This window comes from Cheilinus undulatus, linkage group 22 (genome assembly GCF_018320785.1).
Source record: "Cheilinus undulatus linkage group 22, ASM1832078v1, whole genome shotgun sequence".
Classification (NCBI taxonomy): Eukaryota; Metazoa; Chordata; class Actinopteri; order Labriformes; family Labridae; genus Cheilinus; species Cheilinus undulatus.
The window spans coordinates 24,753,463-24,767,912 of record NC_054886.1 but is presented as its reverse complement, the minus strand read 5'-3'; the positions used below and the strand labels follow the sequence as shown (position 1 = coordinate 24,767,912).

The window sequence follows — 14,450 nt, the reverse complement described above, 5'->3', positions numbered from 1 at the left end:
CAGTGCAGGTAGTGACATCTATGAGAAATGACAAGCTGTAGACTGCATGTCCAGACATATAAGAAAGAAGCCTCTGGTGTTTTACACCTGCAGCTACAGGCTAACAATGGAATTAAGTAACAGAACTACACAGTCTTAGAATAATGCAAGAGATACGTTATAAAATGAGATTAAGTTAGCCAATTGTGGAAATTATGCATCTAAAGTATATTATAATGTGTCTTATTATCACCCAGAACTGTGCTGACAGAGCTCTTAAGGCAGCTGCAAGTTATTTCCTCCACTACAACACAGGCTAACAACATCATCTTATACAACTTGATGATAAGTTGATATAACACACAGATGTGTCATTAAGACAAATGTAAAGTCAAAGACTTCCCACTGATACAAATGCCAATACAGTCAGTGTCACTACCGCTTTTCTGCTGATACATGTCTGGACCTAACGATCCTGTGGTTTCCCTCCTCACGACTCAGAGAGGGACTCAGACTGCCTGCTGATTCTGTAACTCCTGAGGGTGTGTGAGGTCTTATGTTGGTGCTGTGAGTAAGCATTCTGACCATGCTGGGTGTATTTCTGCAAGCAGGGTTCATATTCCAAACACAGTGAAATTAAATATCCAAAGTGTTTCCTATAAAGCTATGCAGAAAATAGACCTGCATTGCAACGAGACACGCACAGTGTCTGATGGCGAAATAAATGCTGACTCCTGCAGCGATCTTAATCAAAGTGGGATGTAGAGATCGGCTTTAAAACTGGGTGTGCACATACAGTAGATAGTGATCATACTTTAAGACTTTAATTATAGTGCAGATAGCTATAGGGCAAACTCATAGGGTTGTAAGAATGTTTGATTTTCTTACAGAAAAATAACATCAATATGAACATTAGCTTTATTATTCCATGATAAAAAACAAAGATGTGTTAATATTTTGAGGAAGAAAAAAACCTGGCCAAGAATGGCAGAAGTAAGCAGTTTCAATAACCAATACACTCAAAAGCTATACATGATAAATCATTTATGGATGTCCACTTTGGGCTTCCATACATCATAGACTTTTAGCCACTGCTTTTGTTTTGTTTTTGTCCAGGCACACATTGGACCCACTGCTAACAGCTCCTTGACCCACTTTTGGATCCAGACCCAACAGTTGAGAAACACTGGTCTAAATTGCACAAATACATTTGCAACATATGTTAACATTTCAACTCCAACGATGTTGTCAGCTACAAGCTCTGACAACTAAAATCAGTAACTTACCCAGTATCCCTTTTCTGTACCCAAAAGTTGAATGTATATGCCTGTTTGTGTTTAACATAGTCTTGAAACCGCTATGATAACGTATCGTGAGTCCGCGTGCGTTACATTTTTAGATGGACACACGTCTGGCTCTGATAAGCATGCAGTCCTGGGGGTGAGAGCGATCCCAAGTTGAAGCCCAGCTGTCAAACTGCAACTTTCTCAAGTTGACCAGTGTGAACAGCTGGGCTAAACATTTTGTTCACCTCCCCATTAGCAAACAATATCCGCATACACGAAGCAGCGATAAACCGCGATAACGAGAGATTTCGTGCAGATATTGGCGCAACACTGGCAGAATTCACCGTCCCGTGGCTTTTATTAAAGTTAAACGAGGCAAAAGCGAGGAGTTTCTCGAACATCAGTTGTTACAGTTCATAACGAAGCCATTGCCTAACTTTAAACTCTCTTCATGCAAGGAAAAAAGTTAAACCAGGATGCCAAAAGCTTTTAATCACAACTTTCCAGTAGAATCTTCCTGCAGCGCGACACAAACTGTAAAAGAACCCAGTTCTGAAGTAGTTTATATTTACCTTGAGTCGATATTCCTTGATAAGGCAGAGATTTAGACATTCAATATGCAACTTCGCTTTCTCTTTTTCCATCCATGTTTCGTTGAGGTTCGTCCCCTCCCCTGCTCTCTACCAGCGTTTATTACTCAGAAACGCCCTACTGCCTCTGCTCAGGTCTGTCTAGTACACTCCTCAATGTACGTCTGCGCCGTATGGAAAGCCAAAAGCGCCATACTCTCATTTCACGTCTTTTCCATAAAGATGCAGTTTAAAATTGTATTTCTTTGACAACATACCAATAACTTTAAAAACTGTTGTAAGAGGTGGCCTTACGAGTATTTATGTAGCGTGTCACACTTCGTAATACATTAGTGTGAAGTGAATGGGTTGTTGTATGGAAAGCCAAAAGGGTCATAATTATTGTCATTTAGTTTTAGTCACATTTAACCTTTTTGGTTTTAGTCTAGTTTTAGTCAACCAAAACTCAAATACATTATGGTCCAGTTAATGGTTCAGTGAGTAAAAGTGTGAATATTAGCATCATCTTTTAGTCCCATTGTAGATTGTGATGCTTACTTGTGATTGTAACAGAAGCAACAAATGGATTATTTTTTCAAATGCATATATGTTATTTGGTCCTTCCTGTGCTACCGTAGATGCAAAAATTCAAGAAGTTGGAGTTCAGATGTTGATCCATTTAAAATACACTGATGAAATTTCTGACATACCTTATATGCACTAGTTGTTGTCTAGTCTTATTCACAGGGAAAACAAAGGTAGTCGCCAAACATTAGTAAACCAAGTTACATGTCATCATGAGGTGTCAGCATCTGTAAGAGTCTTACCTTCTAACTTAGAACTTGGTTACCAAGATTAATTGTCAGTTAAATTCAATTTAATCATTGTAATTACAAAAAATGGGATGAAGGAAAGAATATGTTTCTTTCATTATAATCTTCTGGACATTTTAGTGAAGTTTACAAATGCATTTGTTGACTCATGTAAAACGTTTTACAGAAATCATTGCAGTTCATCTTATCTACTAATTTCTTGTAAAGGACTAAAAAAATGCCAGTAATCAAAGATCATTGGAAACATTTTTTTGATTTTCTAAATGTTTTTAATGGCAGATTTTGCTTCTCTTCTGTCTTCTTCTTCCTGTTTATAATTTATTGGTATTTGATATTGACTTAAGGGTTGAAAAAGTGAGGTGGAAGGCTGCTGGTGGCCCCTGGTGAATCACCCCTGCTGTAACTGATAATTTAGAAAAGAATAATAGGCTACAACTTTCTGACCTTGCAAAGCAGATGGATACACTCGTTTCCATGTTTTTCACTGGCGAATCCATCTTGCGAGGCTTCCGTCTGAACCGCTTGGGCCCGGTAAGAAAGTGACAGGATCAATCAGCGACAAGAGGCAGTACTTTCAGGTGCAGCAGAGTAGGGACATAACTAGCAGCAACAAGAGGCCAGTGAAGATATGGTGGAAGAAATTAGCGTTGATGCTGCTAAAGCGCCAGTTTTATCAGAACTTGAGGACATTTCTTTGTTAAAAGGAGAACAAAGACAACAAAGGCTTTTTTTCAAAGCCTCCGCCCTTTCCCAGATGCTGTGTATGAGAGTTTTTCCAGAGCATGTCAGGTTAACTACTTTCTACAAAAATTACATGTTGCAACATTAAAAGGTTCATTTAAGAATGACATTGTCGACTTTATATTCTTTTGATGAAGCAAGCTTCCTCAATGAAATCCATGTTTTATCAATATTCAGTCATTTAATTTAACCGTTCAACAAAATATTTTATCAACCCTCACAAAATTGTTTCAAAGCTTTCAGAAAAGTTACAATGAGCCAACACTGGCACCTAGCGACTATTACCAGTAGGTGAGTTGTTATTGCTTTCTGAACTTCATGTACCAGCATGCAGCACGTTAGTCTAACTCCCATCATGCCTTGCAATAGCCCCGTCTGTGCCACTCGCGTGTCTTCCGCTGCCGCCGTTGTTTCATTGGAAAAGCCTCGACATGGCATCCGACGGACCACCGGGCACCGAATCCCTGCCGTCCGATTTGGGGAGTGCTATTGCGGGATTAAACACATGGAGCCACCCGGAGCTTCAGGGCAAGCTGGCGGAGCTGGGAGCGCCAAACATGGGTAAGAAAAGATCAGTAAAACCGAAGAGTATTGTAGAAGATAGGCTGTGTTTAGCTAACAGTTGCTAATCAGTTGCTAACTCTAGCTAGCAAAACGTAGCACATCCGTCACAGTAATCAGGGCTAGGCCTTATGTATGTTTAATCTGTTGACAAACTATTTTATATTTATGCAAAGAATTTACCAACGTGATGCATAAAACCTCTCTACATCAAGTTACTAGGGCCACAGTGTTAGCATTCATGCTAGCAATACGGGGTTATGAAAGTGGACATTAGCACTATTAGAAACTACGTTTGTTAACTTGTCTGGTTTGCTGCCATATGAGGGCTTATTATGAATAAAGACTGTAATTTAAACAGAGTTATAGGAATACCAGATGACTCTACTGTAAGAACAGATGAAAAAATGTTTTTCTTAATGTTCATGTTGTCTTTTTTAGGTCCCAGAGAGGAGCTGATTGACAGACTGAAGGGCTACATGATTCAGGTGAACTTCACTGACTAAAGCCTCAACATGTAAACATGCTGTACTGCTACGATGTATTTCTATAGAGCATTTGAAAATGTGCACTTGAAACGATTTAGACGATTGTACTTTTTGAAATATGTTATTGAACAATATAATCTATGTAATGTTGATTATAAATTTGATCACAAAGTACCAAAGTGCTATAAAAACGTCTTCTCTGTCATAAAAAAGTTGCACATTAGAGGTAAATCTGCTTACAAAATCACTCCCGGTCACGGTCTAAATTTAACAAATCTGTTTTGAAAGTAGGTTGCCAATGTGTTTGTGTATTTTGAATAGTTTGTATGTTATGACTATGTTGTTACTTGTAAAATGGACTCCATATTCAGTGCCCAGAATTTTAGTTTTTACACTTTTTACAAGGGTATTTGGAAGCTCAAAATTCTGGTATTACAGCCATAAAGATCTCAGATTAAGCGGTTTTAAATATTTTCGTGATAAAGCATGTAGTTATTTGTGTTTGCATGTCTCTCTCTACAGACTGGGATCCTTCTCAGCAAACCGAATGATGACAAACCATTGGGGCCACAGGTGATTTTCAGATGTTGGGCAGAAAGAGGAAAAATATGTGAAGATATACAGATGCGTCTTAAAAAATTAGAGTATAATAATATAATAAAAGTAGTTTTTGCCCCCATGATTTATTTCAAAAAGTTAAGCTAATTTTGATAATTTCTAGATGTTCAGCATTTCGATATTAAAAATCCTTATTTTTTTGGACTGATGTTTAGTGATATACTAATACTAGAGATAGTGATTTTTTTTATTATTTTGGAGAGCTGTGAGGTGTAACCATCGAAAGAACGTCTTGAAATATTTCAATTTATAATGATAACTCTTGAAAAATTGAAGTTCCAAGGCTTGAATTAAATATATGGGGAATAAAAACTTTTACTAGATATTCTAATATTTTCATGTGCACCTGTATGTAGTCAGCTTTTTTGTTGGGGTTTTAAATTCTTTAAGAAAGTGCGATCATCTTCAAATCTCTCTCTGCGTGACAGTTCAGGGGATTTTTTTTAATATCATGTTTTCTTAAGAATAATTGCTCTAAGTGAATCCTGTGTCTCTCCCCTTCAGATGCCAGGGATGCCTCCCATGCCCCCGATGCCCATGCCCCCAATGCCTCCCGGTATGGGGATGCTGCACTCCATGAGCATGATTCCCGGAGGGCCCCCTCCACCCGCCATGCACATGAGCATGGAGCCGCCAGGTCTGCCCCCTCCCGGCCTGTCGCAGGACGACCAGCTGAAGATGGTGCAGCAGAGAGCGGCTATGGTGCTACAGCAGGAGGAGAGAGCCAAGCAGCAGGTGGGGCTGACTGGACCCAAAACGTAGAACTCTTCATTCTACCTTCATCACTTCTCAAACACAAACTGGACTTTTCCTCAAAGCAAAAAAAAAAAAAAAAAAAAGAAAAAAAGGTTCTACTTTTATAGTCAAATTTAATGCTAAACCACAACAACCGATAGGTGACACTGCCAGATGAACCACGAGGGAGTTCTGCTTTTTTAAATTGCAGGAGTCAACATAGAAACACTTTTTATATTTGGCTGTTACTCAGTCATTATTGTCTCCGTGTATCACAGGGTGAACCCCGTGTCATGGATGAACAGGATCTTCTGGAGCAGCAGAAGAGGGTGAGACGATGTAGCTAGTCCACCTGGTAAAAAGAAACCACTAGAAAATCATCTCAGGCACCTAAAAATTTGTATTTAGCCAACAAAAACCAGAAAAGAGGTTTTTGCTGGCTGAATAATTCTCTTCTAATTTTTTTAAGTAATTAAAATAATCAAAGGAACCTATTTAAATTTTATTTAGCTAACAAGAACTTTAAGAAAAAAATATCTTCTTGGCTAAATAATCTTCTTTTTTGTTTCTTAAATCAATGAAACCAAATTAAAGTGATCTCCACGCAGTGAGGGCAAACTTTTCCCATCTTCTTTTCCTACCTAAGCCCTCGCTTCTCCTCCTCTTCTTAAATTATGTGTTTAATAATTTCTGCCTTTATCCGTCTCTGCCAGGCTGCAGTGTTGCTGGAGCAGGAGCGTCAACAGGAGATGGTGAAGATGCAGCAGGCTCCGGGAGCCAGGTCCATGCCTACTGTTAGCACGATTAGAGGTATGTAGAGACATAGTGACGTAGACGCTTTTATAACCTGCTGCACAGAGAAGTTTCATGATCATCAGGGAAGAATTCCTTTATATTGATTTTATTTATTTTAGAGTTATTTTAAATCAATTTTATGTCTTGATATTTTTAATTCTTAGATCATGTCTCTGCTCATGATCTTATGACCTGCCTTTTATTTGTTTTTAACTTAATGCTGTGCTTGTAAAGGACTTTTTAACTTTGATTTTTAGAAAGTACTTGATAAATGAGGTTATTATTATTATTACTACTATTAGTAGTCATAAGGAAAATGTGTGGTCTACAGTCTACATGTTTTAGCGCTGGCTTTAAATGCATGATGCAAAACTTTTCTAACCTAGAGACTGTTGTGCTGCAGGTATCGATCCTCGTGGGCCGCTGCCCCCTGGTGTCAGCATGCTGCCAGTACAGAAACAGAGAGTTCCTCCTCCTCCAGGAGAAGATAACAGAGAGGTTAGCGGGAAATTTTTCCTTATTATTCATATCAAATGAGCTCCAATGTATTAAGTGTCAGATTCTTCTTTTCCCTTTAAAAAATTGCCCCCAACTTATTTTGACTCATATCAATTTTATATTCATGTTTTGCAATTTATAACAAAAGATAACAGAAAACAATGTAAATGTAATGCTGTTTGAAGCCGCAGTGCACAATAACAAAAATCACACTCGGATTTAAAGTGAACGTAAGAGTCTGTTGATTTTTATTGATGTATTTTCCTTATTTTTGCTTGGATCACAGTTATGGCAGAACGAGGAGGTGAGCGTCAGCGGGCCGAAGATCCCGCAGGCTCTGGAGAAGATCCTGCAGCTGAAGGAGATCAGACAGGAGCAGCTCACAGACCCCACGGGTCAGTTCACCAGCATCTTTTATTGTTTATTATTCTAATACTCTAGTTTAAAACCAGATTTTTGAATTCATATTCATCCTTCTTAACTCTCAGGAGAGGAGGAAGACGATGAGGGAGGAGAGATGGAGATGAACTCGTCTGCAGGCGTCATGTCGGAGACAGAAGACGACGATGGGCAGATATCCAAGAAAGATGTACGCCTTTTGTCTTACCTCGTATCGATTAGACACGGCATGACAGTGCTATACTTGTTTTATTCCAATAGTTGATGTTAGTTTTAGCCTTTGTCTTATTGTGCTGGAGAATCATTGATAAATTGCTGCAAATTCAAGGTGACTTAATTATATTTCACCCAAAAATGAAGAAACATGCCTTGTGCTTGTGCTGCCTATGTTCTAATCCAAGCAAAATTAATGCTTAAAGCTACATTTTCCCCATAAATCAGTGTTCATGGTGGGTAATTTGCCTGATTTTGGATTCCTCTAATTCAGAAAAACCGCAGGCGCAGAAACCGCAAGAAGAAGAGCAAGCAGAAGCGAGCGCAGGAGAAGAAGGAGCAGGCGGAGCAGAAGAAGGAGGGAGGAGGCGACAAAGAGAAGGAGAAAGAGAAAGAAAAAGACAAGGAGGCAGAGGTGGAGATCGAGTACATCACAGAGGAGCCAGAGATCTACGACCCCAACTACATCTTCTTTAAGAGGATCTTTGAAGCGTTTAAGGTGGCTACAACACATTTTAGATTTGCTGTCATAGTGTAACTTTTTTGTGCTAAAAGCAGCAATTTCTTCTCTTCGCCAGCTCACTGATGATGTGAAGAAAGAAAAGGAGAAGGAGCCAGAGAAAGCAGAGAAGCAGGAGACGGCTGTGCTGCGGAAAAAAGGATTTGAGGAAGAGCGGAAAGACAGTGACGACAGTGATGAGGTTAGAATCTTTACAAATGTTCAGAAAACTGAGCAAAAAGAACAAAATATGGCCAGTCTGGATGTAATTTGTTTCTTTTCTCTGCAGGAAATCCGGCCTGATGTTCCAAAACTCTCCAAGAAGAAGCTGAGGAGGATGAACAGGCTGACTGTGGCCGAGCTCAAACAGGTAAATCGCGACAAAAGCAACAGTTAACTTCGTTATGGCATGTTTTAATCTTGGTCCTCTCTCTGTGTCTTTGATACAGCTGGTGGCTCGCCCAGATGTGGTGGAGATGCACGATGTGACGGCCCAGGAGCCCAAGCTGCTGGTCCACCTGAAGGCCACCAGGAACACGGTGCCCGTGCCGCGTCACTGGTGCTTCAAGCGGAAATATCTGCAGGGAAAGAGAGGCATAGAGAAGCCTCCGTTTGAGTTGCCAGAGTTTATCAAGAAAACTGGGATCCAGGAGATGAGGGAGGCCCTGCAGGAGAAGGTGGAGTTACAGTTCATCATTTCAGAGCTGCATCTAGAAGAATAAGGAGTGATTGTCCCGACATTATTTATTTTCTTCTAATTACAGGAAGACGCCAAAACTATGAAAACCAAAATGAGGGAGAAAGTTCGACCAAAGATGGGAAAGATCGACATCGACTATCAGAAGCTCCACGACGCCTTCTTCAAATGGCAGATCAAACCCAAACTCACCATCCATGGAGATCTCTACTACGAGGTCCTAAACTCTTTTAAAATTTGGCATTTTCCCACAGTCTATGTTCCATCTTACCAGTTAAATCTCATTTGTTCAGCTGCTTTATTGTGATTACCAACATCAGTAGGGAACAGAATGTGCTTTAAATTGCCCTCATAGTGATCAGTGTTTTTGTGTTTTGCAGGGTAAGGAGTTTGAAACTCGTCTGAAAGAGAAGAAGCCAGGCGATCTGTCTGATGAGCTGCGTATCGCTCTGGGCATGCCAGTCGGGCCTGTAAGTTCCACAAAGACTATTATAACCTGGAAACCTAATATTCTGAAAACATGACATGTTCCTTGCGGCTAATTTTGAAACCAAAATTTAGATTTAGAAGTGCAAATGATCACACAAAAACAGTCAGACGCTAAAACAATTTATGCCACCTGCTGTGCATGACAGATCGCTTATTCTGTTTGCTGGTTTGATTTTTAAAAACACAACAGGACATTCTCAGATATTAAAATTAACAGATATTTTTAATGCTGCTGAAATGAGACATGCATTTTTCTCCACCACTCTGCTCTGCTCCCATGAGATGCCTGGTTTTCTGTGAGCAGTAGAGCAGTCATGACATTCCTAGTCTTTGCTAGTATGGGGCAGAGGCAGCTAGTAAACCAGTATCAAGACTGTCACCAGTGAAATTTCTGCCATGGTGTGGATTTTTTCAACATTGTCTTCACTGGTTTGCTGCAGCAACTAGTATTACAACTGCTCAATCAACTGTTTAAAGGTGTGTTTAAACTGAAGATATGCTTCTCTTAGATGAATGATAGTTTGAAGAAGCAAGCTGTGGTGATAAATGACAGAGAAGCAGCTGTAAACTCTGTATTAGAGTTAACTCGCTGATACAGATGCTAAAGCTTACGTAAGTGATAAACATGTTACCATCAACATGTCCTTCACATTAAAGGTCCATAGTTGTTTTGCCTGGGTGCTTTTATTGTGAAAGCCAACACCAGGAAATATGGCATTTCCAGTAGAAGCTCAGCAAAAGTCTGAAACTTAAAATTACAGGTTCAGTTCTGCACAAGTGACCACAGAAACCCTTCTAAAATCTTTTCTGTGATCTTATTCTCAGATGTGACTTTGTTCTGCCATCACAGGCTTGTTTACCTCCAAATATGAATTTAAATACATTATCTTTACAATTCGGTAATACCTGATATAATCCTGTTACCACAAAGGGCAAAAAACCTACTGTATGTATGTATGGGGTCCAGTTGTGTCAGAAATATGCTTATAGACCTGTAAAGTTACTGTCTACATTCATTATTGTGTTGTTTTTCCATTGTTTGTGAGTCAGTTCTACTAACTATCCTGTCTTTTGTCTTTAAGTAAACATTTTAAAGTAGAAATCCTTAAAAATAACTGAGATGATGACAGTTGTTTTGCATTTTTTAACATATCCTCGGCTAAAAACAACGCTTGGACTCCTACACATGTGTGGGTGGACCTATGTTGCCAACCAAATTTTCCCTCAGGGACAAAGATTTTCCAATCCATTTGAAACTCAACATCTCACAAAAGATTCCAGCTCCTGCTGTAAAATCTGTGTATCAGACATATTTGCTCATTTCTTCATGTAAAATGTGGGTTCTGTTCTATATACCAGTATAAAAAGAGATGAGAGCATTACCGTCATTCATTGTGTACCGCCAGTGACATGCATGGGGACATGGACTAGGCTTGTCTGCTGCTTTTTGACAACTTTTCCCCTTATTTGGTCATAATCCTGCATTTACAGGAATTAATGTCTCATATTTAAGTGCAACTTACATTTTGGATTATAAAGTATAAATCTTCTTCTTCCCCAGAATGCTCACAAAGTCCCTCCTCCATGGTTGATCGCCATGCAGAGGTACGGCCCCCCTCCCTCCTATCCCAACCTCAAGATCCCCGGACTCAACTCCCCTATCCCAGAGGTGAGGCAGCTGCTGTTTACTATAGCGGTTATTTTCCCCATTTATTTAAAAATCTGTGGATTTTTTTCTGATTTGATTTTGTGTTTCTCTGTCAGAACTGCACATTTGGTTATCACGCAGGAGGCTGGGGCAAACCGCCAGTAGATGAAATGGGCAAACCTCTGTATGGTGACGTGTTCGGGACGAATGCTGCAGACTTCCAGGTAAAGATTCAACAGCTTCATATTCTCAGAGGACACACTAGGCTATTTTAATTGGAGTTGGGGTAATAGCCTACTTCAGCTGGAGGCTAAACTGGAAATAAATTGTGGTTATAGGGCAGCAGGCAGCAGCAATCATCTAAAAAGAACTGTCATCTGTTTGCATTTCTGGGAGCCAGAATAGAAGGGTAATAGTCCTTTTTATTGACTGTTAGTAGCAGCTGTTGTAAGGTAGAATATCAGCTTTGAGCTATCACTGATACCCACAAGCTGGGAAGGTATTAGGAGTTCTGGGTTCTTTTGTACACTAACTCTTTCAGCATGTAAACTGATGCTTTATCATAAACAAAACAAAACAGATGGAACCCTTTATGGGTCATCTGTGTTTGTATTATTGTCATAGTTATTGAGCTAACTTTTTTCCTGCTGAATCATCCATTAAGACTGAGAGCGTACAGGTCGGCCAGTCTGGTCTCAGTCATCTATGTTAACAGGATTGTTTTTCCTCCATCTTAGCCCCGCTGTTTGTTTCAAACTGTTTTCAAACTTGTAATGGGTCTTTAACATTGATTGTAGATTTTAAAAAAACAAGTTTGTCTTTGTTTCAATCAGGCCAAAGTGGAGGAAGAAGAGGTGGACCACACACCCTGGGGAGAACTGGAGCCTTCAGATGAAGAGTCATCAGAAGAAGAGGAGGAGGAGGAGAGCGACGAGGAGAAACCAGACGAAACTGGATTCTTCACACCTGCCGACAGGTACGTGGTGTCCAAATTTTGATCAAGTACTGAACAGCTGTTTGCAGACTTGGTGCGTGGCAGCTTGATTTTCATTTTAGTGTTAGCATGTCAAGGCTTCAGACAGCTTCAGCGCCCCATCTCACGTGGATGATGTTCACGCTTCATGCTCCGCTAAAGAGTAGAGGGCTTGCCTGTTTTGCTACGTGCATCGTATTCAAAACAGACAGAAAAATGACAAAGAGCCGTATTAAACTGGCTTTAGCAGATATGTGGGTCAACATAGGTAGAATATGTCACAGGAAAAAAAAAAACAATAAGGGTTCTGCGCTGCTTTGCAAAGTATGCCTTTTTCTGGTGAAACTAACTTTGTTTGTACAGAATGCTCTTATTCTGAATTTTCCTGTCCTACTTCAACAGTGAATTGAGTCACTTGTTGAGAGCTTTATTGCAGCACAGACAACATTCAAGTGCCCATTTGCTGTGACAGAACGAGCCATATCTGACTAGCACTGCAACTGTCACGCAGCTGGCACACACCCAGTCTGAAATGGCAGTTAGATTCATGCATGTATGGGAGATGTCTTAATTCTTTATCTGATGTTATTTGTGTTTTAGCGGGCTGATCACCCCTGGAGGATTCTCCTCGGTACCCGCAGGCATGGAGACGCCAGAGCTGATCGAGCTGAGGAAGAAGAAAATCGAGGAGGCCATGGACGGGTGGGTGTTCGCCCTCTTATCATCAGAATGTACCCAAGTACAGGGTCCTATTTTGAAAATTTATCACACATTAGTAGGAAACCTTACTCTTTAGAAGGTGCGTCTTATAGATCTTCTTTATACTAATGATGCTTTATTATAATTGACTTGGGATTAATGTGGCATTTTTTAGATACTTCATAAATGCCAGTATTTGCATTTTACTGCTCCACATTGTAGAAAAAATGTCTTTTTAACCTTGTGTTCTGCAACTTTAAACAATTTACAGCTATTGTTCTGGTGTGTAAACATGTTATTTGTTTTAAATAATGACCAGTATTTTTAAAAATGTCTCATTTTGATTCTTTGTTGTTGTTATAGAAATGAGACACCCCAGCTGTTTACAGTGCTACCTGAGAGAAGAACTGGCCCTGTAGGAGCCGCCATGATGGCTTCAACCCACATCTACGACGTCTCAGGGGTAAGGCGGCTTGGTTTGAGCACCCAAATTAAAAAAAAATCCTGCTGTTTTCTGTCATATGTTCAATCCTTTTATCCCCTCTCTGCTGACTTTAGGCCATGGTAGGTCGTAAGACAGGTGGAGGGCAGGAGTCGCAGGGTGTGGAGGTGGCCCTGGCCCCTGAGGAGCTGGAGCTGGACCCCATGGCCATGACGCAGAAGTATGAGGAGCACGTGAGGGAGCAGCAAGCCCAGGTGGAGAAAGAGGACTTCAGCGACATGGTGGCAGAGCATGCTGCCAAACAGAAGGTACAGAGAACCAGTTTTGTTTTAGCACTAGACATGAGAAAGAAATACTTAAAGAGCTACAGATGAAGTTACTTAAAAATTGCAAGTCAACATTGCATAAAAATAGCTAACAAGATGTTTATTAGTTTTTCTTTGTAGTGACATTTGAATAATAACTGCATTTTTGCCCTACTTTCTCTACTTCGTCACAGCAAAAAAAGAGGAAGGCCCAGCCACAGGACACACGAGGCGGCGCCAAGAAATACAAGGAGTTCAAATTTTAGAGAAGAAACTTGGTGACAAAAGTCAGCCAGAGGATGAGCCACAACAGGAAATGAAAGCGCTCTGCTCCATTTTTTACTTCACAGGATGCAGACAGACACCAATCATCTGTAAGACCAGTAACAATAAGCACGTCTTTGTTCCTCTTAAAAAATATGAATAGAAGAATCTTTAGCGGCGTGTCTCTTGACATGTTTTCCTTTGTTTGACTCAATGTTTTGTTTTGGTTATTTTTTCACTGTAACCATGTTTTTCTGATTTTTGTAAATAAATGAAGTGATGAAAAGACCCTCAACTGTTCCAACCTGTCTTAAGTTTCTTTTTTACAAAGCCAGTTACTGAAAGTAAACTCCTATTTCAGGTAATGAATGGGGTGATTCAGGCTTAAAGGAGGAACTGAAGCTTTATTGTGCTTGATTTACTGATACAAGACACTGCTCTGCGCTGTTTTTAAATAGTCCGAAGTAGTTCTTAGCTACAGTTTTAGGCGTATTCCAACATTTTGCTGCATTCATTTTACCCTTTACCTTTACAAGCATTCAAGAGCTGGCTGCTGAGAAGCATCCCCACAGCATGATGCTGCCATCACCATGCTTCACAGTGGTGATGATATGTTTACGGTAATGTGCAGTGTTTGATGTACACCAAACATAGCCAAAAGGCAACATGTTTGTCTCATCAGACCAATGAACTTAATTCCACTTGACCATGGAGTCTTC

The 14,450-nt window shown here is 40.1% G+C and overlaps 2 protein-coding genes across 4 annotated transcripts in view; one reads left to right on the top strand and one right to left on the bottom strand.

Moving 5' to 3' along the window:
- Positions 1–1,985, bottom strand: part of capn1 (calpain 1) — a 49,251-nt gene extending 47,266 nt beyond the window's left edge. For both annotated transcript variants that reach the window (XM_041780004.1, XM_041780005.1), the window contains exon 1: positions 1,838–1,985. The gene's annotated coding sequence lies outside the window, so the exon portion shown is untranslated. The remainder of the gene's footprint in view (positions 1–1,837) is intronic.
- A 1,811-nt stretch (positions 1,986–3,796) lies between these two features.
- sf3b2 (splicing factor 3b, subunit 2) lies at positions 3,797–14,019 on the top strand. Of its 2 annotated transcripts, XM_041780215.1 has the most exons (22): positions 3,797–3,969; positions 4,411–4,457; positions 4,980–5,030; positions 5,580–5,810; positions 6,089–6,139; positions 6,524–6,620; positions 7,009–7,103; positions 7,390–7,498; positions 7,592–7,692; positions 7,990–8,214; positions 8,294–8,416; positions 8,504–8,584; positions 8,664–8,891; positions 8,979–9,128; positions 9,292–9,381; positions 10,962–11,069; positions 11,165–11,272; positions 11,882–12,024; positions 12,622–12,723; positions 13,084–13,183; positions 13,279–13,470; positions 13,662–14,019. In XM_041780215.1, the coding sequence occupies exons 1-22, from the start codon at positions 3,840–3,842 to the stop codon at positions 13,731–13,733; spliced, it is 2,634 nt and encodes an 877-aa protein (XP_041636149.1). In that variant the 5' UTR covers positions 3,797–3,839; the 3' UTR covers positions 13,734–14,019. The 2 variants fall into 2 exon arrangements, with proteins under 2 accessions (XP_041636149.1, XP_041636150.1); XM_041780216.1 differs by lacking the exon at positions 6,089–6,139.
- Positions 14,020–14,450: the final 431 nt, after the last annotated feature.

Coding starts and splice junctions, on each gene's coding strand:
- sf3b2 (XM_041780215.1), top strand. CDS start 3,840: ATGGCATCCGACGGACCACCGGGCACCGAATCCCTGCCGTCCGATTTG. Junction 9,382..10,961: donor TGGGCATGCCAGTCGGGCCT/GTAAGTTCCACA, acceptor CTTCTTCCCCAG/AATGCTCACAAAGTCCCTCC. Junction 13,471..13,661: donor AGCATGCTGCCAAACAGAAG/GTACAGAGAACC, acceptor ACTTCGTCACAG/CAAAAAAAGAGGAAGGCCCA.